This window comes from Artemia sp. Qi Xiang Cuo, chromosome 12 (assembly GCF_049724085.1).
Source record: "Artemia sp. Qi Xiang Cuo chromosome 12, ASM4972408v1, whole genome shotgun sequence".
NCBI classification, from domain to species: Eukaryota; Metazoa; Arthropoda; class Branchiopoda; order Anostraca; family Artemiidae; genus Artemia; species Artemia sp. Qi Xiang Cuo.
This window is the reverse complement of record NC_142805.1, coordinates 14,030,891-14,058,610: the sequence shown is the minus strand read 5'-3', so window position 1 is coordinate 14,058,610 and position 27,720 is coordinate 14,030,891. Positions and strand designations below refer to the sequence as shown.

The following is a 27,720-nucleotide window of genomic DNA, read 5'->3' as shown; positions in this document are numbered from 1 at the left end:
AGACGATTTTTTTCCACCAATCTTTTCGTAAAATCGAATTTATAGTAGACTAACATGAAAGAGAAACTTTAAAACAATTCTGATAAATTATCCATTATTCTATCAACATTCCATTTTTAGACAACAATAACCATTTCATAAATGACAAAGCCCGGGAATTCGATTGGAGGGAACTGAAATATGAGGCCATTTATATGTCTTTCCAGCCATTATATCACCAAAAATCGCGTATTTTTATTCACCTTTTCATATCTCGGAGGGGGATTTATACCTTGTAACCCTGAGGTTTGGCCTTGATGAATTATATGGAAAAAATATCAAGTTTTTATTTCGCTTGGTTTAGTCTCAGTTTGACAACTCTGTCTTGGAAACCCTCATGGTCCACATACTTCAGTTCTTCTCCTAATCTCCTAGTAATTCTCCTAATCCTAATCTCATTTAAGCGCACTGAGTAATCGGAGTTGTTTCACCCAGTCCACCTAATCTGAAAATTTCAATTGAAAAAACAGCTTTGTAAAGTGTGCTTTATCATTACTAGCAGCAGTAATGTTTGTCCCCCATTTGTCTGAAACAAGCCTTACAACAAAATTAGTAATTCACATTTTAAAAATCTTTAAAAACATATATACAACACAACAAAATTAAATAATTTTGAAAAATTAAAACACTAAAGAAAAAAATGGAGCAATGAAAGAACAATAAAACTTCGAACTACATTTTAGAAATATAGGGTAAAACAAAATTTGCACTGTCAAATTAAATTATTTTTAAAAGTAGAAAATAACTCACAACTTATTGCTAACGTATTGAAGTATTGGAATCAAGGTACACTTAGTCTACAAGTCAAATTTTGTTATCAGAGCTGTGGAATATGTATATTATAAATGCTGGCTCCAAACACCAGAAACTTTGAAACAGCTCAGTTTTGGGAATAACGTACATAACCTTTTTTTTGTACGAAAGATTTGTATGAATGTAAGTTGAAACCACAAGAAATTAATTAAACACCCCCCTATACATAATCCAAATCCTTAGCCTTGAATAAATTCACATATGTCAACATACATCGGGTGATGATACATCGTGAAAGATGTATCTCTTTATAAATATTTTCGTGAAGATTCATATAAAAGTACGTTTTTTCTTTTTAATTTATTTGTGTTTTTGTGTTGGTTTTGTTATGTTTATGTTTTGTTTGTTTTTTTCTATAGCCCAATGTTTTTTTTGGAAATACATAAATACATAGATACTCCAGGCCCGCTTAGATCTTAAACTAAATAGGAGTGCAAGATTTATAACAGTATGTTAAAATTTGTGGAAGAAAAAGTGAAAATAGCAAGTGTTTCAGTAGCTTTGTTCATTTTGAGGACAAAAAAGTTTTCCATTGTACAAAAGACTAAAGTGAGATGCTATGGTAGCATCAGCTGGAAAATTCTCATGAGAATGTTCTATAATAAAAATTAATCCATAAAACATTGTAAGTTAGCGGATCGTTTCACCTATTAGCTGCAATAATTCAAATTCAAAGACATTCATTTATGGAAGAGTAATTCCAACCCATGAAAAAAAAAAAAAAATTTAGTTGAGAGGGGGGGTGTGTGTAATTACACCTGCACATATTTGAATAGATGCAGTAACGTCAAACCTTTGGGGGTGGTATCAGCAGTTTTACCAGGGGTCTGAGCATAGTGTCGAGATCGTTAAAAAATGTATTTTCGGCCATTATTAGAATTCAGCCATTATAAGACAAACTTAGAAAGATAGAAACCCGCATTTTCTTGGACATCAATTGGGATACTGGAAAACAGAGTAAGGCCATGATCCACAAATTTAGCAGGGTCAAGCCGAATCACAATTAAAAATATAACACAGTAGACGCGCACAGTTTTTGGCCTCACACAGCCATCCCCAAATTTCAAGCTGTTCTTCTTAAAAACTGTAAATGCATAAAATTCACATGTTTTTTCGTTTTTTAAATTCCAAGTCGCCAAAAGCGTATCTGCGTATGTACCCGTGACCGATTTTAAATTTCAAAGCCGGCGTTCTCCCACTCAAATCTCGCGTTTTTTTTCGACTCCTTAAAAATATATATCTCCAACCAATTCACCTATTATTTCGTCTGTTAAACTCCCCCTCCCCAAGTAAGTTTCTGCATACAAGCATTGGCCACATGGCTCCTTTTTCAAATTCTCAAGCCAGCCATTTCATTAAAAAATTTTGTCCTTGTTTGTTACCTAATACTTAACACTTTACTTCGTTTTTTAATAACTCGAGACACAAGCATTAACAACTGTCATACTTTTGTGAATACATAACAAAACTATTAGGATCAGATAAGGTACAAAACAGCTGCAAAAAACATTGACCAATTCACAATATGAAACAAATAATAACAAAAAAACGAAGCAATAAAATCTCGCTATCAAAACTAGTAACTAAAATCACAGCTTTAAAATACTCATGTTAAATTATTAGAGGAACATGGTAAGTTACCATCGGTATTCAGCTTATTATTATTGTATTTGGAGAAGGATCTTATATCCTGGACACAAGGACGTATACAGAATTTTGCTCAGCGTGGTGGGGGGGGGGGGGGGGGGTAAAAACTTTCAAAAATGCATGAAAATTTTCGGGCAAGGGGGTTCAACCCTTGGAACCCCCCCCCCCCCCCCTCCCAAATAAGCCTTGCCTAGATAATAATTTTGGTACTTGTGTATTATCCCGAATACACTCAAGAAGTTTGCTGTTTCATCTGAGAAAAACCAGTTTATCTGTCTGCAATCGTTTATAATTAGCTTATTAATAGTGAGAAAAACTAGGATACATGTGTATTTAATTAAATATTTAATATACAGAGGGGGTTAGGTTAGGTATATAATATAATGCGTTCTGGGCGAATTAAGGAAATTACTTATCTCTACATCAAACTAGGAATTTGATATATACGGTGCACACGAGTCCGACCTTAGGGGAAGGGGGATGAAGAATCTGAATAATATACATTTTAGACAAGTTTTAGTTGGGAGAGAGGAAGGGCAACCTGGATAGGTTCTAATGAAAATGAATAAACGGAAATGTGGTAAAACAAAAAATATGAGTTTTCGGGACATCAGAAAATTTTTTCATGAGATTAGGGAAGTCCTTCGTCTCCCTATGCGCAATTATTATAAAAATATCTTTTTTCGAAGCCTACTGAGAATAATCTGGTTTAAATACTGGTTAAAACCTCAATTCTGAGATTTCAGTTGTTGTTTTTTCTTTGTTCAGAAGAAACCAAGACAAGTGCAAAAAGCCGAGCAGTTTTAATGAGAGGCAAGATATGAAAATATGGTAGAACAAAAAAAGGAAAGAATGTCATGGTAATGAGGGGGGCACATACCCTCTCCTGGTTTGGAGGTATATAAAAAATACCTATGTTTTGATGTTTTTAGTAGCCTGTTCAAGTAGCAATGAACCTAAAAATCTTCAAAATATGTCATTTTACATGTTTCTAACAAAACAGCTGTCTAAACTGCTGATGCCAACTTGTAGGCATGTTGCATTTATGACTTATGCATTTTGGTCTAATATGGAATGAATTCCGTTCGAGCAAAAGTCATATGGACGGAATTCTGCCTAAGCATCAATAAAACACGTCCGAACTTAAAATTACAAGAAAAAACACATCAAGGACCAGAAACTCACTCAGATCTTAAGGAACTTCGATAGAGATATCTTTTAATAAAAATAATGCAAAACTACGATAAAAATTATACTCTGATAGTTTCCAGACCCTGAAGTATGGGGAAAAAAACTTACTGGGACCCAGAAGATCCGCTATTATCCAAAGGATAGTCCTGTAACACTCTGAATAACATTAAATCAAGACACGTCACAGCGTCTTCAATACTGCAATGTCCTTCTTTTGAATTTTGTATAGGTTTGTTTAAAACTGATCTGGCAAGGTCTTTCAAGGAATAACGCCTCGGTAGACCTTTATGATGAGTATAAACAATAGATGTATCAAGACACAGAGGATGTATCATTTTCAACACTTGTAAGTCATTATTTAAACCATGTCCAATAAGTAGGGTATCAGAAAAGATCAGTTTCAGTAGATCACTTTGTACTTCATCAAACGATTTCTCTGCAGATTCAACATGTTTCTCAGTGATTCCAGAAAAACTTGTGACATAATCAATTACTTCATTCTCAGGTTTTACATAATGATCATAAACCACTTTCCCAAGAATATCAACAAGCGTTACTCGGGCAACCTCTTTCCCGACCGTTGTATAAACCATTTCACAATCAATAGCATAAATAGATAAGCGTTCACTCTTTTCTCTAGGTAGAGTGCGGACAAAGCCTCTTAAGGGACCATTAAATCCAATATGTAGTCCAGACCAAACATGAACTTTTGCAACACTACAACCCTCCGATCTTGCTTCTCGACCACAGCATTTATATTCACCTAATGACGGACCATATCCTTTAAACTTTTCTAGATGATAAATGCACTCATCAACAGTAGCGACGGAATATGTAAAATTCTTTGAACACCTTATACACTTGAATTTGGTATCACTTATATCAGTAACAATGCTATTATCTGAGTCATCATTCGAACCATCACTGGAAGGTGTGTGAGGAGGTGGGATATCACCATCTTTAGTGTTATAACTTCGTCTTCTGGGAACAAACTCATTTGCATTCACGTCCAATTTCTTTTTTATCAAACGCTTCAAATCAGCTTTATAAATCACTGCTTTATTATCTTCTAGTTTTAAAGGGAATCCAAGAGTTAAGAGAGCATGATCAGACAGTGCATAACTTCTGAAAAAGGGGTAGATCTGCTCTTCAGTGAGTACAGATCCTCCAAAATGAATTTTTCGAACTCGTTTCCTTTTCTTTTTCTCTTTAGACTCGACTATTACAGGAATCACCGTCTCTTCGCGCTGCTTCTCCCTCTGTTTTTCACGTTCTTGACGATTTTTTCTCTGTCGACGGGAGAGTCGGGCGACAGTTCTTTCAAAGGATTCAACATTTGTATCTGGAAGTTCCGGCTGATGTGTCTCTTTCTCTTCTAATTGATGCTCATGCAGTGACTCATCACTTTGACAGTCCGATGATGTTCTGTCAACTTCATGTGTGACAACTGATAGAAAATAACTGTCTATTAATCAAACAAAGCAAGAGATGTAAAAGTATGATTAGTTCGGCCTATTTGGAAAAAAATCCTTAAAGAGATAGGAAATAGAAAGATCATTTAGCTCTGCTGGATCTACCTAGCATCTGCACATGCGGAGATATAAGCTTGGAATGGGAGGGGGTTAAAGGCAAAGCATAGAATTTTAAAAATTAACTATTCCTTTAAATTTGTCAATCAAATAAAAATTATTTCTGCTGAATAAAAAAGTGAGTAAAAAAGCAAGTCACTTATCCTTCAAAATGTCCAAGTTCATTGTCCACGGAAGTGTGAACCTTGAAACTCACCATGGTAGTTTTTGAGAGGAGAAAAATGATGAAATACATAAAATTCTGGAATTTCAAATCTATGAGTTCTTTTCTTTAAGTCCTGATAAAAATGCTGATCACCCATACCTTTAGTTCCTTGCCAAACTGTGCGGATCGGCAACCCGATCCCCCAGACTTTTACTTTTAAGCATAAGTTTTAGCCAATGGGCCTTTTCTGGCGAACAAACTGTTGATCAGCAATCGCGGGAACAGATTTGTTTATCAGCAACTGTTGATCTTAAAACATTGTTTTACTATTTTCAATTAAACTCGAGTATATTTCTGTAATTTTCACTGTTTATAAACCTTTAAACAGTCTGATCAAATTATGAACTTTTCCATAAAACCCAACAAGATTTATTCACTGCCCTATGGAGGAAAAAGAGAGGCAATTCAAAAGAAAGTATCTTCTCAATGTCTTATTTTAGGCAAGATATCAAGTTAACAATATGTACGAGATCTCTATGACAAATTAATTGTTTTTTTCTCTTCTAAATTGTAAAAAAAAGTCCCCTATGATAGTCATCTTAAAAATTTCCCGCTTGTATTTTACCAACAAAATTGACAAAGAACGATTTTTAATTGTGAATCGTTTAATGTCTCGCCAGAACAGGTTGTTGATCAACTATGTCGCCATGGATGGCAAAATATCACCCTTTCCACGAGAAACCATAGAGTGGTCAAACAGTTCAAAATCAATAGATATCAAACAGTTTGTGGTAACGAACTGTAAGTAAGGAGCGACTCGGCTCAATAGTAACCGAAACTCTAAAAATCGGAATATTGATACCAGGATATACATCAAAAGTATGATATTTTAATGTTGATATGAATTATATAAGTTTCTTGATGTTTATTTTTATCTATCCAAGCTCACACGCCTGAGAAAATTTGCCTTATTTAAAAAAAAAAGCAGAAAACAACCCCTAAAAGTCATAGAACTTTAATGAAAAATCACACCATCAGATTCAGCGTATCCAAGAACCCTACTATAGAAGTTTCAAGCTCCTATCTGCAAATATGTGGAATTTTGTATTTTTTGCCAGAAGAAAGATCACGGATGCGTGTTTTTTTCCAGGGGTGATCGTATCGATCCAGAAGCCTAGTCCTAGAAAATCGTGAGAGGGCTCATTCGAACAAAAATTTAAAGTTTTAGTGCCCTTTTTAAGTGACCGAAAAAATTGGAGGGCAACTTGGCCCCCTCCAACGCTCATTTATTTCCCGAAGTAACCTAATCAAAATTTTGAGATAGGCATTTCGTTCAGCATAGTCGACAATCTAATTAATATGTCTTTGAGGATGACTTAATCCCCCAAAGCTCCTGGGGGAAGGGCTGCAAGTTATATATTTTGCCCATTGTTTACATATAGTATGTGGTTATTGGGAAGTATCCAGGCGTTTTCAGGAGGAATTTTTTTTCTTGTTGGGGGAGGGGCGTCGGAGTAGGGGTTACGGGGGAGAATCTTTCCATGGAGGATGTTTCCTTGGGGGAAGGGACATTCCTATGAAGGGGGCGACGGATTTCCCAGCATTATTTAAAAAATGTAAGGAGCAACATTAAAACTTAAAAAGAACAGAAATGATTACGTATATGAGGGGGTTCGCCCCCTAGTCAATACCTCGCCGTTTACGCTAAAGTTTGTTTTAGTACTTTTAAAAGAACTATTTATTCTAATTGACCTACCTTTGTGATTCAGGTGTTTGTGATTCAAACAAAATTCAAACTTTAGTGTAATGCGCGAGGTATTGACTAGGGAGCGGACTCCTTAATATACGTAATAAAAACATAAAAATATAGAAATTTTTTACGTAAGTTAATTCGTAAGTAACGTCAGAACAAAATTTCGAGAAAAGCCATTTAGTCAAAAAAAGGAAAATTAATATGCGAATTTCGTTTTAATTATTCATGTACGGTGAGCCAAAATCAATGCTGCATTAATTCAAAAACGTTCAGAAATTAAATAAAAAAAAGCAAGTTTTTTTTAACTGAAAGTAAGGAGCGACATTAAAACTTAAGAAGGAACAGAAATTATTCCATATATGAAAGGGGTTGTCCCCTCCTCAACGCCTCGCTCTTTAAGCTAAAGTTTGACTGTCTTACAACTTTATTTTTTTAAACAATAAAAAACTTTAGCGTAAAGAGCGAGGCGTTAGTAGTATCTATATACACAGTCCGAAGCGTACATGGAATTGCATAAGAAAACCCACTCCTGAGACACTACAGTTACACGTGGACATTGCAAAAAAAGTTGGCTACCTATAAAGTGGCCAAGCATGTTTTGAAACTATAGTCAAGGCTTTATAAGACAATCATACTGATTTTTGTTATTGATATGAATTGCACAAGAATGTGCAGCATAGCTTCACGTGGACATTTTAAAAACCTGGCAGTATGAGCGGGGATTCCCCACTGGTCTGGTTTCTGATTTTTTTGGACAATTGCCTTAACTCGAGAGTAGTTTGATTAAGAATGTAACATGTCTAGAATTGTTTGATTCATATTTGCAAAAAGGGATAAGGGGTTCGCGAATTGGACTATACAAACGATATTAATTGAAAAATAGAGAAAAAAACAGAACTAGATAGTATTTGCGAATTGGATTGTATGAAGGTGGAGAAAAAGTGTTAAAGTGATTAGCAGTTAAGGTAACCCTGAAGAGCATGTTAATTCATACCTTATTTATTATAAATTTGAGACAACATAAATCTATGAAAATGGTTAATGATAATAGAATGACATTGCGAGTTGACCTAGCTCTACCTCTCCGATGTGTTCTGCATAATACACAAGTGGTGTTTGAACAGTGTTGTCAGTTTAAAATAGAGTCTAACGTTATAGTATACTAAAAGTTGATACTACGAGAGATGTAGATGGCAAGAAAAGAATTTTAATAATGAAATTCAGAACAAACCTTAAAAATCATTGCAAATTAAGTAGTAAGGTGTATATGAGTACGAACCATCAAGGATCATAAGTACCAACGACCCTAACCAACAGAGACAACACCCCCCCAAAGGTCCCCTATCCCCACACTCGAAGGGCACCCCCTCACCTCCAACTTTTTGCCCCCCCCCTCCCCATTTTTTTTTATTTTATTTTTTTTAACATGATACATTTTTTTTCAACTTTTTTTTTACATGTCTTCGAATGAGATAAAACATACTTAATTTCAGTAGTGTTTTGTCGTGGTTTACCTTGTCACAGTTACATTCTCTTGATTTTTCAAAGTTCGTTTTGGATTTCTTTCATTAAAATGCAAGAGTTGGAATATTTCAGTAGTTTTTTGTTGTGCTTTACCTTATCACAGTTACATTCTCTTGATTTTTCGAAGTTCATTTTGGATTTCTTTCCTTGAAATGCAAGTTGGAATATTTCAGTAGTGTTTTGTCGTGGTTTACCTTGTCACAGTTACATTCTCTTGATTTTTTAAAGTTCATTTTGGATTTTTACATTCTCTTGATTTTACAAAGTTCATTTTGAATTTCTTTCATTGAAATGCAAGACTTGGATTATTTCAGTAGTGTTTTGTCGTGATTTATCTAGTGTCTGTCTTTCTCTGTTTATGTGCCTGATTCTATTTGTTTGCATGTCTGGGTTGGTGTTTGCAAGTCCAAGAATTTGTCTTTGTTGGTTTGAATGTCTAAAGTGTGTCTTTATCTGTTTGTGTGTCTGATTCTATTTGTTTGCTTGTCTGGATTGGTGTTTGCAAGTCCAAGTATTTGTCTTTGCTGGTTTGAATGTCTAAAATGTCTGTCCTTCTCTGTTTGTGTGTCTGATTCTATTTGTTTGCATGTCTGGGTTGGTGTTTGCAAGTCCATGTATCTGTCTTTGTTGGTTTAAATATCAAAATGGTCTGCCTTTCTCTGTTTGTGTATCTGATTCTATTTGTTTGTATGTCTGGGTTGGTGTTTGAAAGGCCAAGTATCTGTCTTTGTTGGTTTGAATGTCAAAATTGTCTGTCTTTCTGTGTTTGTGTATCTGATTCTATTTGTTTGCATGTCTGGATTGGTGTTTGTAAGTCCAAGAATTTGTCTTTTTTGTTTGAGTGTCTAAAGTGTCTGTTTTTCTCTGTTTATGTCGCTCATTCTATGTCTTGGTTGGTGTTTGCATGTCCAAGTATTTGTCTTTGTTGGTTTGAATGTCTAAAGTGTCTGTTTTTCTCTGTTTGTGTGTCTGATTCAATTTGTATTCATGTCAGGGTTGGTGTTTGCAAGTCCAAGCATTTGTCTTTGTTGGTTTGAATGTCTAAAGTGTCTGTCTTTATCTGTTTGTGTGTCTGATTCTATTTGTTTGCATGTCTGGATTGGTGTTTACAAGTCCAAGTATCTGTCATTGTTGGTTTGAATGTCTAAATCGTCTGTGTTTCTCTGTTTGTGTGTCTGATTCTATTTGTTTGCATGTCTGGGTTGGTGTTTGCAAGTCCAAGAATTTCTCTTTGTTGGTTTGAATGTCTAAAGTGTCTGTCTTCATCTGTTTGTGTGTATGATTCTATTTGTTTGCATGTTTGGATTGGTGTTTGCAAGTCCAAGTATTTGTCTTTGTTGGTTTGAATCTCTAAAATGCCTGTCTTTCTCTGTTTGTGAGTCTGATTCTATTTGTTTGCATGTCTGGGTTGGTGTTTGCATGTCCAAGTATCTGTCTTTGTTGGTTTGAATGTCAAAATTGTCTGTCTTTCTCTGTTTGTGTATCTGATTCTATTTGTTTGCATGTCTGGGTTGGTGTTTGTAAGTCCAAGAATTTGTCTTTGTTTGTTTGAATGTCTAAAGTGTCTGTTTTTCTGTTTATGTGGCTGATTCTATTTGTTTACATGTCTTGCTTGGTGTTTGAAGTCCAAGTATTTGTCTTTGTTGGTTTGAATGTATAAAATGTCTGTGTTTCTCTGTTTGTGTGTCTGATTCTATTTGTTTGCATGTCTGGGTTAGTGTTGGCAAGTCCAAGTATCTGTCATTGTTGGTTTGAATGTCTAAATTGTCTGTCTTTCTCTGTTTGTGTGTCTGATTCTATTGTTTGCATGTCTGGGTTGGTGTTTGTAAGTCCAAGAATTTGTCTTTGTTTGTTTGAATGTCTAAAGTGTCTTTTTTTTCTCTGTTTATGTGGTTGATTCTATTTGTTTACATGTCGTGCTTGGTGTTTGCAAGTCACCAATGTGGTGTTGCATTTGTCATTGTTGGTTTGTATGTCTAAACTGTCTGTGTTTCTCTGTTTGTGTGTCTGATTCTATTGTTTGCATGTCTGGGTTGGTGTTTGCAAGTCCAAGAATTTGTCTTTGTTGGTTTGAAGTCCAAGTATTTGTATTTATTGGTTTGAATGTCTAATGTGTCTGTCTTTCTCCGTTTATGTGGCTGATTCTATTGGTTTACGTGTCTGGGTTGGTGTTTGCAAGTCCAAGTATTTGTCTTTGTTGGTTTGAATGTCTAAAGTGTGTGTCTTTCTCTGTTTGTGTGTCTGATTCTATTTGTTTGCATATCTGGGTTGGTGTTTGCAACTCCAAGAATTTGCCTTTGTTGGTTTGAATATCTAAAGTGTCTTTCTTTCTCTGTTTGTGTGTCTGATTCTATTTGTTTGCATGTCTGGGTTGGTGTTTGCACGTCCTAGAATTTGTCTTTGTTGGTTTAAATGTCTAAAGTGTGTGTCTTTCTCTGTTTGTGTGTCTGATTCTATTTGGTTGCATGTCTGGGTTGGTGTTTGCAACTCCAAGAATTTGCCTTTGTTGGTTTGAATGTCTAAAGTGTCTTTCTTTCTCTGTTTGCGTGTCTGACTCTATTTGTATGCATGTCTGGATTGGTGTTTGCTTGTCCAAGTATTTGTCTTTGTTGGTATGAATGTCTTATGTATCTGTCTTTTTATGTTTGTGTGTCTGATTCTATTTGTTTGAATGTCTGGGTTGGTGTTTGCAAGTCCAAGAATTTGTCATTGATGGTTTGAATGTCTAAAGTGTCTGTCTTTCTCTGTTTTGTCAAAATTGTCTGTCTTTCTCTGTTTGTGTATCTGATTCTATTTGTTTGCATGTCTGAGGTTGGTGTTTGTAAGTCCAAGAATTTGTCTTTGTTTGTTTGAATGTCTAAAGTGTTTTTTTTCTCTGTTTATGTGGTTGATTCTATTTGTTTACATGTCTTGCTTGGTGTTTGCAAGTCACCAATGTGGTGTTGCATTTGTCATTGTTGGTTTGTATGTCTAAACTGTCTGTGTTTCTCTGTTTGTGTGTCTGATTCTATTGTTTGCATGTCTGGGTTGGTGTTTGCAAGTCCAAGAATTTGTCTTTGTTGGTTTGAAGTCCAAGAATTTGTCTTTCTTGGTTTGAATGTCTAATGTGTCTGTCTTTCTCCGTTTATGTGGCTGATTCTATTGGTTTACGTGTCTGGGTTGGTGTTTGCAAGTCCAAGTATTTGTCTATGTAGGTTTGAATGTCTAAAGTGTCTGTCTTTCTCTGTTTGTGTGTCTGATTCTATTTGGTTGCATGTCTGGATTGGTGTTTGCAACTCCTAGAATTTGCCTTTGTTGGTTTGAATATCTAAAGTGTCTTTCTTTCTCTGTTTGTGTGTCTGACTCTATTTGTTTGCATATCTGGATTGGTGTTTGCATGTCCAAGTATTTTTCTTTGTTGGTATGAATGTCTAATGTATCTGTCTTTCTCTGTTTGTGTGTCTGATTCTATTTGTTTGCATGTCTGGGTTGGTGTTTGCAAGTCCAAAGATTGTCATTGCCGATTTGAATGTCTAAAGTGTCTGTCTTTCTCTGTTTTGTCAAAATTGTCTGTCTTTCTCTGTTTGTGTATCTGATTCTATTTGTTTGCATGTCTGGGTTGGTGTTTGTAAGTCCAAGAATTTGTCTTAGTTTGTTTGAATGTCTAAAGTGTCTTTTTTTTCTCTGTTTATGTGGTTGATTCTATTTGTTTACATGTCTTGCTTGGTGTTTGCAAGTCACCAGTGTGGTGTTGCATTTGTCTTTGTTGGTTTGAATGTTTAAAGTGTCTGTTTTTCTCTGTTTGTGTGTCTGATTCTATTTGTTTGCATGTCTGGGTTGATGTTTGCAACTCCAAATATTTGTCATTGCTGCTTTGAATGTCTAAAGTGTCTGTCTTTCCGTTTATGTGTCTGATTATATTTGTTTTCATGTCAGGGTTGGATTTTTGCAAGTCCAAGTATATTTCATTGTTGGTTTTAATGTCTAAAGTGTCTGTCTTTTTCTGTTTGTGTGTCTGATTCTATTTGTTTGCTTGTCTGAGTCGGTGTTTACAGGTCCAAGAAATTGTCTTTGTTGGTTTGAATGTCCAAAGTGTCTGTCTTTCTCCGTTTATGTGGCTGATTCTATTTGTTTGCATGTCTGGGTTGGTGTTTGCAAGTCCAAGTATTTGTCTTTGTTGGTTTGAATGTCTAAAGTATCAGTCTTTCTCTGTTTGTGTGTCTGATTCTATTTGTTTGCATGTCTGGGCTGATGTTTGCACGTCCAAGAATTTGTCTTTGTTGGTTTGAATGTCTAAAGTGTCTGTCTATCTCTGTTTACATGTGATTCTTTTTGTTTGCATGTCTGGGTTGGAGTTTGCAACTCCAAGTATTTGTCTTTGTTGGTTTGAATGTCTAAAGTGTCTGTATTTCTCTGTTTGTGTGTCTGATTCTATTTGTATGTATGTCTGGATTGGTGTTTGCATGTCCGAGACTTTGTCTTTGTTGGTTTGAATGTCTAATGTATCTGTCTTTCTCTGTTTGTGTCTGATTCTCCTTGTTTGCATGTCTGGGTTGGTGTTTGCAAGTCCAAGAATTTGTCATTGCTGGTTTGAATGTCTAAAGTGTGTCTTTCTCTGTTGGTGTATCTGATTCTATTTGATTGTATGTCTGGGTTGGTGTTTGCAAGTCCAAGAATTTGTCTTTCTTGGTTTGAATGTCTAAAGTCTGTCTTTCTCCGTTTATGTGGCTGATTCTATTGGTTTACGTGTCTGGGTTGGGGTTTGCAAGTCCAAGTATTTTTCTTTGTTGGTTTGAATGTCTAAAGTATCAGTCTGTCTCTGTGTGTGTCTGTTTCTATTTGTTTGCATGTTTGGGTTGGTGTTTGCACGTCCAAGAATTTGTCTTTATTGGTTTGAATGTCTAAAGTGTGTGTCTTTCTCTGTTTGTGTGTCTGATTCTATTTGTTTGCATGTCTGGGTTGGTGTTTGCAACTCCCAAGGATTTGTCTTTGTTGGTTTGAATATCTAAAGTGGCTTTCTTTCTCTGTTTGTGTGTCTGATTCTATTTGTATGCATGTCTGGTTTGGTGTTTGCATGTCCAAGTATTTGTCTTAGTTGGTGTGAATGTCTAATGTATCTGTCTTTCTCTGTTTGTGTGTCTGATTCTCTTTGTTTGCATATCTGGGTTGGTGTTTGCAAGTCCAAGAATTTGTCATTGCTGGTTTGAATGTCTAAAGGGTTGGTGTTTGCAAGTCCAAGAATTTTTCATTGTTGGTTTGAATGTCTAAAGTGTCTGTCTTTCTCTGTTTGTAAACAAAAAATCGCGAAGAAAGGAAACGAGGACAATTCTCTGTTTGTGTGTCTGATTCTATTTGATTGTGTGTCTGGGTTGGTGTTTGCAAGTCCAAGAATTTGTCTTTCTTGGTTTGAATGTCTAATGTGTCTATCTTTCTCCGTTTATGTGGCTGATTCTATTGGTTTACGTGTCTGGGTTGGTGTTTGCAAGTCCAAGTATTTGTCTTTGGTGGTTTGAATGTTTAAAGTGTCTGTCTTTCTGTTTGTGTGCCTGATTCTATTTGTTTGCATGTCAGGGTTGGTTTTTGCAACTCCAAGAACTTGTCTTTGTTGGTTTGAATGTTTAAAGTGTCTGTCTTTCTCTGTTTGTGTGTCTGGTTCTATTTGTATGCATGTCTGGGTTGGTGTTTGCATGTCCAAGTATTTATCTTTGTTTGCAATACCAACCTTTTTTTCAAGTAACTGCATTCACGTTAGGTTCATTTAGGTTCACTTAGCGTGGATCAGACACACAAACAGAGAAAGAAAGCCACTTTATATATTCAAACCAACAAAGGCAAATCCTTGGAGTTGCAAACACCAACCCAGACATGCAAACAAGTAGAATCAGACACACAAACAGAAAAAGACACACACTTTAGACATTCAAACCAACAAAGACAAATTCTTGGACTTGCAAACACCAACCCAAGCATGCAAACAAATAGAATCAGACACACAGAGAGAAAGACTGATACTTTAGACATTCAAACCAACAAAGACAAATACTTGGACTTGCAAACACCAACCCAGACACGTAAACCAATAGAATCAGCCACATAATCGGAGAAAGATAGACACTTTAGACATTCAAACCAAGAAAGACAAATTCTTGGACTTGCAAACAGCAACCCAGACATACAATCAAATAGAATCAGACATACAAACAGAGAAAGACAAAGTTTAGACATTCAAACCAGCAATGACAAATTCTTGGACTTGCAAACACCAACCCAGACATGCAAACAAGGAGAATCAGACACAGAAACAGAGAAAGACAGATACATTAGACATTCAAACCAACAGACAAATTCTCGGACATGCAAACACCAATCCAGACATACATTCAAATAGAATCAGACACACAAACAGAGAAAGACAGACACTTTAGACATTCAAACCAACAAAGACAAATTCTTGGACTTGCAAACACCAACCCAGACATGCAAACAAAAAGAATCAGACATGTAAACAGAGAAAGACAGACACTTTAGACATTCAAACCAACAAAGACAAATTCTTGGAGGTGCAAACATCAGCCCAGACATGCAAACAAATAGAATCAGACACACACACAGAGAAAGACTGATACTTTAGACATTCAAACCAACAAAGACAAATACTTGGATTTGCAAACACCAACCCAGACATGCAAACAAATGGAATCAGCCACATAAACGGAGAGACAGACACTTTAGACATTCAAACCAACAAAGACAAATTCTTGGACCTGTAAACACCAACCCAGACATGCAAACAAATAGAATCAGACACACAAACAGAGAAAGACAGACAATTTAGACATTCAAGCCAACAATGACAGATACTTGGACTTGCAAACACCAACCCAGACATGCAAACAAATAGAATCAGACACAGAAAAAGACAGACACTTTAGACATTCAAACCAACAATGACAAATTCTTGGACTTTCAAACAACAACCCAGATATGCAAACAAATAGAATCAGACACACAAACAGACAAAAACAGAAACTTTAAACAGTCAAGCCAACAAATACAAATACTTGGACTTGCAACCACCAAGCAAGACATTTAAACAAATAGAATCAGCCACATAAACAGAGAAAAACAGCCACTTTAGACATTCAAACAAACAAAGACAAACTCTTGGACTTACAAACACCAACCCAGACATGCAAACAAATAGAATCAGATACACAAACAGACAAAGACAGACAATTTTGACAAAACAGAGAAAGACAGACACTTTAGACATTCAAACCATCAATGACAAGTTCTTGGACTTGCAATCACCAACCCAGATATACAATCAATTAGAATCGGCAACACAAACAGAGAAATACCGATACTTTAGACATTGAAACCAACAAAGAGAAATACTTGGACATGCAAACACAAATCCAGACATGCATACAAATAGAATCAGACACACAAACAGAGAAAGAAAGACACTTTAGACCTTCAAACTAACAAAGACAAATTCTTGGAGTTGCAAACACCAACCCAGACATGCAAAAAAATAGAACCAGACACACAATCAGAGAAAGACACACACTTTAGAAATTCAAACCAACAAAGACAAATTCTTGGACGTGAAAACACCGACCCATCCTTGCAAACAAATAGAATCAGACACACACAGAGAGAAAGACTGATACTTTAGACTTTCAAACCAACAAAGACAAATACTTGGACTTGCAAACACCAACCCAGACACGTAAACCAATAGAATCAGCCACATAAACGGAGAAAGACAGCCACTTTAGACATTCAAACCAAGAAAGACATATTCTTGGACTTCAAACCAACAAAGACAAATTCTTGGACTTGCAAACACCAACCCAGACATGCAAACAATAGAATCACACACAAACAGAGAAACACAGACAATTTAGACATTCAAACCAACAATGACAGATACTTGGACTTGCGAACACTAACCCAGACATGCAAACAAATAGAATCAGACACACAAACAGAGAAAGACAGACATTTTATACATTCAAACCAACAAAGACAAATACTTGGACTTGCAAACACCAAGCAAGACATGTAAACAAATAGAATCAGCCACATAAACAGAGAAAAACAGACCCTTCAGACATTCAAACAAAGACAATTTCTCGGACTTATAAACACCAACCCAGACATGAAAACAAATAGAATCAGAAACACAAACAGAGAAAGATAGACTATTTTGACATTCAAACCAACAAAGACACATACTTGGGCTTGCAAACACCAACCCAGACATGCAAACAAATAGAATCAGACACACAAACAGAGAAACACAGACATTTTAGATATTCGAACCAACAAAGACAAATACTTGGACTTGCAAACACCAATCCAAACATGCAAACAAATAGAATCAGACACACAAACAGACAAAGACAGACACTTTAGACATTCAAACCAACAAAGACAAATTCTTGGACTTGCAATCACCAACCCAGACAGGCAAACAAATAGAATCAGACACACAAACAGAGAAAGACAGACACTTTAGACATTCAAACCAACAAAGACAAATACTTGGCCTTGTAAACACAAAACCAGACATGCAAACAAATAGAATCAGACAAACAAACAGATAAAGACAGACACTTTAGACATTCAAACCAACAAAGACAAATTCTTGGACTTGCAAACACCAACCCAGACATGCATACAAATAGAATCAGACACACAAACAGAGAAAGACAGAAACTTAAGACATTCAAACCAATAAAAATTCAAACCAAGAAAGACAAATACTTGGACTTGCAAACACCAAGCATGATATGTAAACAAATAGAATGAGCCACATAAACAGAGAAAAACAGACACTTTAGACATTCAAACAAACAAAGACAAATTCTTGGCCTTACAAACACCAACCCAGACATACAAACAAATAGAATCAGACACACAAACAGAGAAAGACAGACATTTTAGACATTCAAACCAATCAAGACAGATACTTGGCCTTACAAACACCAACCCAGACATGCAAACAAATAGAATCAGAAACAAAAACAGAGAAAGACAGACAATTTTTACATTCAAACCAACAAAGACAGATACTTGGACTTGCAAACACCAACCCAGACATGCAAACAAATAGAATCAGACACACAAACAGATAAAGACAGACAATTTAGACATTCAAACCAACAAAGACAAATTCTTGGACTTGCGAACACCAACCCAGACATGCAAACAAATAGAATCAGGCACACAAACAGAGAAAGACAGACACTAGGTAAATCACGACAAAACATTACTGAAATAATCCAAGTCTTGCATTTCAATGAAAGAAATTCAAAATGAACTTTTTAAAAGCAAGAGAATGTAAAAATCCAAAATGAACCTTGAAAAATCAAGAGAATTTAACTGTGACAAGGTAAACCACGACAAAACACTACTGAAATATTCCAACTCTTGCATTTCAGGGAAAGAAATCCAACATGAACTTTGAAAAATCAAGAGATTGTAACTGTTATAAGGTAAAGCACAACAAAACACTACTGAAATATTCCAACTCTTGCATTTCAATAAAGAAATCCAAAATGAACTTTGAAAAATCAAGAGAATGTAACTGTGACAAGGTAAACCACGACAAAACACTACTGAATTTAAGTATGTTTCATCTCATTCGCAGACATGTAAAAAAAAAAGTTGAAAAAAATATATAAGTTAAAAAAAAATAAAAAAAATTGGGGGGGGGGGGCAAAAAGTTGGAGGGGAGGGGGCGATCTTCGAGTTTGGGGATAGGGGACCTTTGGGGGGTTGATGTCTCTGCTGGTTAGGGTCGTTGGCACTTATGATCCTTGATGGTTTGTACTCACATACACCTTACTACTTGATTTGCAATGATTTCTAAGGTTTGTTCTGAATTTCATTATTAAAATTCTTTTCTTGCCATCTACATCTCTCTTAGTATCAAATTTTAGTAAACTATAATGTTAGACTCTATTTTAAACTGACAAAACTGTTCAAACACCACTTGTGTATTATACAGAACACATCGGTGAGGTAGAGCTAGGTCAAATCGCAATGTCATTCTATCATCATTAACCATTTTAATGGATTTATGTTGTCTCAAATATATAATAAATAAGATATTGATTAACATGCTCTTCAGGGTTACCTTAACTGCTAATCACTTTAACCCTTTTTCTCCACCTTCATACAATCCAATTCGTAAATACTATCGAGCTGTTTTTTTTTCTATTTTTCAATTAATATCGTTTGTATAATCCAATTCGCGAACCCCTTATCCCTTTTTTGCAAATGTCAATCAAACAATTCTAGACATGTTACATTTTTAATCAAACTACTCTCGAGTTAAGGCAATTATCCAAAAAAATCAGAAACCAGCCCAGTGGGGAATCCCCACTCCTATTATCAGTTTTTTAAAATGTCCACATGAAGTTATGCTGCACATTCTTGTGCAATCCATATCAATAACAAAAAATCAGTCTGATTGTCTTGTATAACCTTGACTATAGTTTCAAAACATGCTTGGCCACTTTATAGGTAGCCAACTTTTTTTGCAATGTCCACGTGTAACTGTAGTGTCTCAGGCGTGGGTTTTCTTATGCAATTCCATGTACGCTTAGGACTGTGTATATAGATACTACTGGCGTTGAGGAGGGGACAACTCCTTTCATATACGGAATAATTTCTATTCGTTTTGAGTTTTACTGTTGCTCCTTAGTTTCAGTTGAAAAAAACTTTTTTTGTATTTAATCATGGACAAGGGAACAAAGTACGTGTAATATACGTTGATTGAAAAATTAACATCATTTACCGGTGGTTTTGTTCTCCCAAGTTAAAACAATAGACCAAGACGGTAAATAATCTAGCATGGTTGGCTGCTTTGTTCCTTCCTTTACAAGTTCATCCGTAAATATTATAGATTCAGGAAATTAGGAAAATATTTGTCTCATTTGCTACTTGGTTTACCTCAGATATGTTTTGTCAACAACAAAAAAACACATCAGAATGATAGCAGCTTTTCTATCTTGTATACAGTTACTCTATGCCAAAAACAGTAATAATCTAAAAAAAATTACGGATATTAATTCAGCCAGGGTATCAAAAGTAAAAAGCTTGTCAAATCTATATATATATATATATATATATATATATATATATATATATATATATATATATATATATATATATATATATATATATATATATATATATATATATATGTATATGTATATATATATATATATATATATATATATATATATATATTGTATATGTATATATATATATATATATATATATATATATATATATGTATATGTATATATATATATATATATATGTATATGTATATATGTATATATATATATATATATATATATATATTTTTATATATATATATATATATATATATATATATATATATATATATATATATATATATATATATATATATATATATATATATATATATATATATATATATATATATATATATATGATTATTAATCTTTATTTATTCTTTCATTAATCTCTTCTTAAAGAAGGCTCAAAACATGAGTCTTCTACCTCCCAAAGCCAAGGGAATCATTCTTGATAATCCCTGTTAATAAATAGAAGAGGAATTTCCCCTCTCTAAGAATGGTCCAAAAAACTCTTCAATGAAACCTGAAAATATATACACCTTTGTCAAGGTCAGTGACTCTGAATCCAAGTCTTCGAATCCTCGACCCCCTTAGTGTATATGCTTCTAAATAGTACACTCCTTATAAATAGTCGATCTGTGACTCACATTCGATGTTATGACCTTTAGTGCTTCTGACGGTTAGTCGAAATGGTAGCACCCCAATCAAATGGTCCCCAAAAATGCTTCCAAAAAAATGGTCCCAAAAAAAAATGGCATTTTCATAAATGCTGCACCAGGGGCAAGGATCACAGATTATACACAACAAATTATAAAAAGCGGATATGTTACATCTTTCTGAAAGGTCATACAAGGCTTTTCAATCTATATGATTAGAGGGCTTAAAGTAAGGGCCTGGTCTTTTGTGCCCTCCAGCATCACCCATCCCCAAGTTTACTCGTAATACATTTTTAACTTCTGTCAACTCATGACCACTTGGAGAATGGTCATAAATGGCTAAATTCTAGTCATTAAGATCAAATCATGACCATCTAAAATCAAAACATATCAAGTACATATTTGTCAGAGATAATTATCTCGACCATAGCTGATATTTATGGGTTTCTGAAATCCCTTACCACAAATCTGGGGACAATATTGCAACAAAGATGTCCAAAATCAACGTGTACAAAGTAAGCTACATATTTTACACAAGGTTAAAATGCTACCTCTCTCCATCATTAGTCATACATGGATTTTCAATTTTTACAGATGGCCCAGAGTGGGCACGTTTTTCCCGTGCCCCTTATAGTAGACCCCATCCCTCAACTTTGCGCACAGACACGTGTTACGTTTCTGAATCACTTTTATTCAGATTCAAATGGCCATGGTTAAAAATCATAGAGTAGTATGACAGTCATAAATAAAACTCCATAGCAAATGCTACAAACAGTATTTGATAGCCACCAAAACTTGTATTTGATGGTTTCTGAAATTTTTGATGACACAACTTATGCTAATGTTACCAAACAGTATTTAATTTTCATCAAAATTGGCAGTTAAGAATTTCTGTTCACAAATTTGAGAATGGTGGAAAAAAAAAATTTATACAGTTCGTAATTTTTTGTTGGAACATTAAAGAAACTAAATATAGCTCCAATTTCCAGCAGTTCTTTTTTTTGTATCAGTACATATATAATAATCAATTCAGTTTTATTTGCTTCATTTGCAATAAAATTTAATCAAAATCTTCTTGGCTATAAATTGCTCCTGCTGCGTTTACCAGAGCCTTGAAGGAGATAACAGTGCAATTACTTTGTTGGTGAATTACACGTGATTTAATAATATTGATTGATTTATTCAACCAGTTTTTTCAGTTTTCAATAAAATGCAAATACCGCACTGGTTTTTGGAGGAGGGGAGGGCTTGAAGGGTCGAAACTTCAAACTTATTGGTTGTGATGTATTTCTCTTCAAATTTTGGCTAATCCATTGTTATTTGTGTTCATTTTTTGTTTGATTTCCGCATTCACAATAATTTCTGTTCACTTTAGGTTTGACATCTTATATAAGCTAATTTTTACTCATATGCTTAAAATTCCCCATTCACTTTTAATGGAAAATCTTTTGTTTTTCTAATTTTGACTCTATACATAAGGTAAAAGGCAAAATCAAGTAAAAGTACTTAAAGACAAAAATAAATTACCAACAAACAATGATTCTCATTTAAAATTAGTAAATAGAGCTTAATACACTCTAGAGTCTAGAGCCATGATTCCCAGACTTGATACATATGGTAAAAGGCAAAATTGAATAAACTGTCTTTTAAATTAGATTAGCAAAGATAAAAGAGGCTCTGAATAAATACTCAAGTACAAATACTTAAAGGCAAAAAAAAAATTACCAACACAAAATTGATTCTTATTTGAAATTGGTAAATAGAGGTTAATACCCTATAAAGATTCCCAGCGTGGGGTGTAAGCTCCATTGACAGGCAAGGCAATATTTTGGTGGGCCATGGGCAGGACATGCACTCCTTGTCTGACTATACTTTAAGAGCTTAATTTTGAAAAAAAAAATTAATTTTGATTTTGCTCTTTAAATGCATGAAATTAAAATTTAATTTTGAAAAAAATTTAAATAAACAAAAATGACCTGTTTCTCTGGATGCTTGAATTATGCAGGCTTATTTTAGCTTTGACAAGTATTTTTGCAGAAACTAGATTACATCTGGGAGAGGGATTAAACTGAGATCTGAAGGGGTGGGTAAAATGAGGTCTGGATGGGCAGTTTCCACATGCATTTAAAAAGCAAAAAAGATACATAATAGTATTGCAGTGATCTACAGAGTATAAATGTTTTCACATAATAATTTTTAATTAGTATAAAATATGCCAATTATAGACGATCCAAAAATTACCAAGTTAATGGCCTCTTCTGCTTCCCTTCAGGTGATTACAAATATAATTTTGAATCACGAAATTTAAGTATCAGGATTTTAGAAATGCTTAGATGGCTCAAGGCCCAAAATTGTTTGGGAGCCACCAAGGCCCAAAATTGTTTGGGAGCCACCAAGGCCCAAAATTGTTTGGGAGCCACTAGCTTGGGAGCCACTAGCTCTAGAGTCTAGCTTGGCTCCTTTTAGTTTCTGAGCTTCAAGTTCCCATCGAATTTATTGAGGAAATTTCTTAATGAACCTATGGTGTGGATGGGACACTTCACCCCAACATTATACACCAAGTACTGCACAAAATGAAAGATGCTGCATCTGGTCCTACATTAAGTAACAGATCATAAAAAACACATTTACATATTGAGACACCCATAACAATCATTAAAAAGAGCTGACAACATTGCAAGGACAGGACAATTTTTACTGTCAAATGGGAAATACAAGGATCTGATAAATAAAGTTGTCAACATCAACAACACCCCCTAATCAAACTAGCCCCCTGAGGGAGCTCCTCATCTCCTAATTTTAAACTTATTTTTCCAGGAGGGTAAGTAGCTTCTAACCCCTCGCCCAACATATAGGTATGGTTGGTCCCAAAAACTTATGTTCAGATTAACAAACTGGATGACGGATATATCCTTGATTCCCTATTTTATAACACCCCAAAAAACAAGTAGGCCTAATATTATTCTCAAAATGATCAAAAAGAAATCATACAGAAAATGATTGTAATTGAATTCCACAATGATTCAGCATAATCTTTACAGATTAAACTGAATCTCTACATAAAACTGTTCTTATTCTCCTCCTTTTCCTAAAGCTAGATACTAATAAATTACGGAAAATAAATTTCCAGTTTTCACTGTCATTTTCACTTGATTTGGGAGAATTGGCTCTAACCCTGCCCCCCCCCCCCAGGATTTTGATGATATTAAGCCACTACTTTTGACACTGTTTTCTATCACATCTAGCCGGACACAATGTAGAACTTCTAACCTACTAGCCTATTTGTACAAATAGGTATCTAGTAGGCAAAATTAAATTTATACCAGAACCATAACACCAGATTTAGTCAATATTATTAATTGAATACAGCTTTGGATTTGGTATAGAGGCAGTTTGTAAACTGAAAACGTCATAGAAATTCCCCAACAAAGTTGTTTCTGATCCTTGAATACCCTAAATATCAGGGCTGTCACTTGCAAATCTCAAGTCATGATAACACATACTGATGTCAATTTCGCAAGCATTTTGATTGGCAAAGAACAATTGGAACCAATTTTTTTACTAGTATAATTGAAATAGCTAACTTTAAGACTAGAGAATCTGAACTGACAGTTCTGTTGAGAACAAAAGAGATATTTTACCTTCAGAGCAAGATGCCAAGTACTTCCCATTGGGGCTAAGGTCCAAATCCATTACTGGAGAGGTATGTCCTTTCAGTGTTGCCACTTGCCATGGATGAGTAAAAATTGGTTTTGAGTCTTTAGCTCTTCTCTCAATTGCAACTTGTTTTTTCTTAACCTTTACTTCTGTTGCTTTTTTCTCCACTTCCTCAACTGTTTTCTCTTCTTTGTGCTCATTTTTGGAATCTAAAACCATAAATAATCAGGGGCAAATCACCAGCATTTTTATTGTGTGTGTGGAGGGGGGGCAAGGGGGTCCATATCTGGATAGTCAAGGGGCATAGCATATATACTATTTTTTCTCCGCATTATTGGGGGGTGGGGGCCAACTGCCCCCCATGCCCCCACCCAAACAACGCTCCTGTAAATAATGTTGAAAATACATACACCCATATAAATTATTTAAATCTAGATGGTGCATTAAACCAAAGTTTAGTGGAACTCCTCAAGAAGCACATATTAAGCCATATCTTTTCAGGATGCAAACGTCTTTTCTAGGAGTTTTCAGACTAATCTTGAGTGGTTTATCCTTAAAATCATCCCTCTTGTGCATATAAGAAATGCATTTATGCTTGGAATTTACAATTCTTAATCTACAGCCAAATAAACTTTACCCTGACTTTCTACATCCAGATGATGACCACCAGGAGGAAAAATGATAAATTATACATGTGAGGCAAATCACCTTTAACTGAGTATAGGCTAGTGTTGTAACTGGTAAAATTGGGTATTTTACCGTTATTTTACAGACCCCTGTAAAATTAGTATTTTACCTATTATACATATTTTACTGACATACTTTACACAGGCTTGCAATTTTCACAGCACAAAAGCATGAAGAGACTGACAGAAACAGGTTTGGTTATGATTTTGTTTTGTGCATATATTACCGTGAATGTCCAAAATTTGTGAATGTCAACATTCACTGGTGAACATCATTTTTCTCCTTGGATTTAGTTAGCGTTACCAGCCAACTTTTTCAATTTAATGCAAGGTTTGATGATGACAGGTTAGGCTGGGGTTTTGACCTATTTCTGACATTTTCAACCAATCTAACATAAACTAACATAACCTAAACTAGCATAACACTGAAAAAGCTGACTTGCAAAGCTGATTGAATCCAAGCAGAGAAAAAGGAATTTCGGAAATTCACCAGTGAATGTCAACATTACCCAAATTTTGGACATTCAACAACAGTAACATCTAGCTGTTTTCTCTTGTTTTCAGAATGATAAAGTGTATTATAGTAAAATTAATTTTAATTTTAAAATGGTGAAATATTAGCTAAAATAAAATTATATTAGTTTTGTGAGCTGTTAGTGACAAAAAGGGCTACAAGCAAGATTGACATGTGACAAACATGAAAAAATAATAATAAAATTAAATAGCCATGAAAAACGAGGCCAATGTCAGTCAGTGGACAGAAAAAAGTGGAAATGACAGAAGTATATATTTAGTCCAGGACTTCTGCTCGGCCATCTTCAGTGCTCAAAAAAGAAGGAAAACTAACCTTTGAAGTAACTCTTAATAGAGCAGAAGGAAGACTAAATCAAACAAAACCAAGCAAGAATAAATGAAAGACAATTCACCAATTAGATTGGGCAAGAATTCTCTGCTTAGTGATTGACTTGACATGTACCAAATTTTCATTACAAGTACAGTCAGATGATCTCATTTTAAACTGAAGAAAAAATGTTATTTGAATCCTTTAATTTTAATTTATTGTCCATTGGGTTTACATGAATATCTCAAGTACCTCTATTTAAAGCAAGATCTCTATTTACTGATTTTTTTTTTTTTTATTTAAATTGCCTTCCTAAAAGAATGTGGTAAGCCATTTGCTTCAGATATTAAAGTAGCCTCATCAAAAAGAACTAAATGATCCAGAATTTCGACAATGTTGAGGGCCAAAGCAGAATCAATTTCATGATTTGTATTTTATATTTCAGATCCCAGAGAAATCTTGTGTGCATGCTGCTGTTCCCCCAGGAGCCAGCATTTATCCTCCCCTGGAAAATTATCCATGCAGAGAATTCTCTCCTTCCCCACAGAAATCCCCCCATTTCCCCCTAGATAATTCTGGATCTTCATTACAAGGAAAATTGAAATTTCTACTCTCCTATTTAAGTCAGAGGCAATTGTATAGCATTTCCTATAGTAAAGACCCATAAGGGTTTGAAGTATTAATATTTGTTTATTTATTTTTTCCCAGAGGCACTTCATGTGGAAGGGGTGGTGAAATAAACTTCGGGAGGAGGCTCAGTCAACTGGAAATCAAAATTTCCAGTGCCCTTTTCTAAGATTTAGCCTACTTTTCAACCAATTGCTACTGAATGAGTTGTTACTGACTACAGTGTCTTTAAGAAATTATTAGCCTATTCTATTTTAACAACCCTTATCTTTCAGCAGTTGTTTTGAGAATCTTCAGATAAATACAGAATTAGTTCTAAGAGAGACAAGGGGAGGGCAGAGGCAGAAACTGATATATAACCAACAGGGCCTTATATGGGACCACAGGGCCTTATATGGGAGACAGGGGAGGGGGTATTTTTCAGGGCAGAGGGGGGAACAGGCATAGTCACTTAAATCAGAACCTGAGTCTGAAGAAGAGCAGCCAGATTTGCCAGCAGATCCTGGCAAAGACAGTCTTAATGACTTTGAATATTCTGCTATCAGTTAATCAAACTACTTAGTTAATCAAAGTCATCAAAATGTTACAAATCACTTTTCTACTTGTCTTTAGTGTTTTTATAACTAAATGAAAAATAACATGTATATCATATGAGAAAATGTGGTTAAAATGTCATTAAAAGCTGAAAGCAATGGTTAAAAAGAAGTGCTCAAATGGTCTTGTAGCTATAGGGCAACTCTAAAACACCAATTTTGCATTATATTTCCTAGGGGGCACCTTATTTTACCAATTTTACCTTATTTTACCAATTTTATTTACCAAGTTTTATTTTATGGTAATTTTACATCACTAGTAGAGGCTATTGTATTAATTAACTTTATTAAAAAAAAAACATGTTTATTCAAAGCAAAGAGCAGTATGGCCACTCAAAATGAACCAAAATTATCCTATATATAGGTGGCTATTTTGTCACTCAGCCAACCACTTACTCAATATGCTTAAGTTGGAATAGAGATTTCCTGGAAGTATTTTTTAATTCAACAAATTTAGTCAGTTGGTTATGTGTTTTTGCTGATTATCTTTCACAACATTTAAACCAAAAATTGTTCTTTAAAAAAGGGTTTTCCACTATTTTGACATATGCATATCCCATTCTACAATTTTCATAACTTCAGATATCCATCATGAAACAATGGAAACATGAAACAATTTTGTTTTATCTTCTTTTTTTAGTTTACATATTCAAAATGACAAGAAAAAGGATATAAAACCATTCATAATAAAATATAAATGAAAGCTAAATTACATTATTCCCAAGTTAAACTATGGAAAATAAATAATTGACTTTTGGCTCATTAATCAGATATTGTTTCTAATTCAGAGACTTTCTGAAATAGTTTCTTTAACTATAATGATGAGGCAAGTCTAA

At 34.7% G+C, this 27,720-nt stretch overlaps 1 protein-coding gene across 2 annotated transcripts in view; it reads right to left on the bottom strand.

Annotated features, from left to right (window-relative positions):
* Positions 1-27,720, bottom strand: part of LOC148945810 (transducin beta-like protein 2) — a 208,088-nt gene that overhangs the window by 171,496 nt on the left and 8,872 nt on the right. Inside the window, exons 2-3 of one of the 2 annotated variants that reach the window (XM_089098104.1) lie at positions 24,122-24,346; positions 1,190-5,137 (exon numbers count right to left, since the gene is read on the bottom strand). In XM_089098104.1, coding sequence (XP_088954230.1) covers positions 3,795-5,137; positions 24,122-24,346 — 1,568 coding nt within the window. In that variant the 3' untranslated portion in view covers positions 1,190-3,794. Of the gene's footprint in view, positions 1-1,189; positions 5,138-24,121; positions 24,347-27,720 lie in introns of those variants that run through there. The other variant, XM_089098105.1, reaches the window with a different exon arrangement.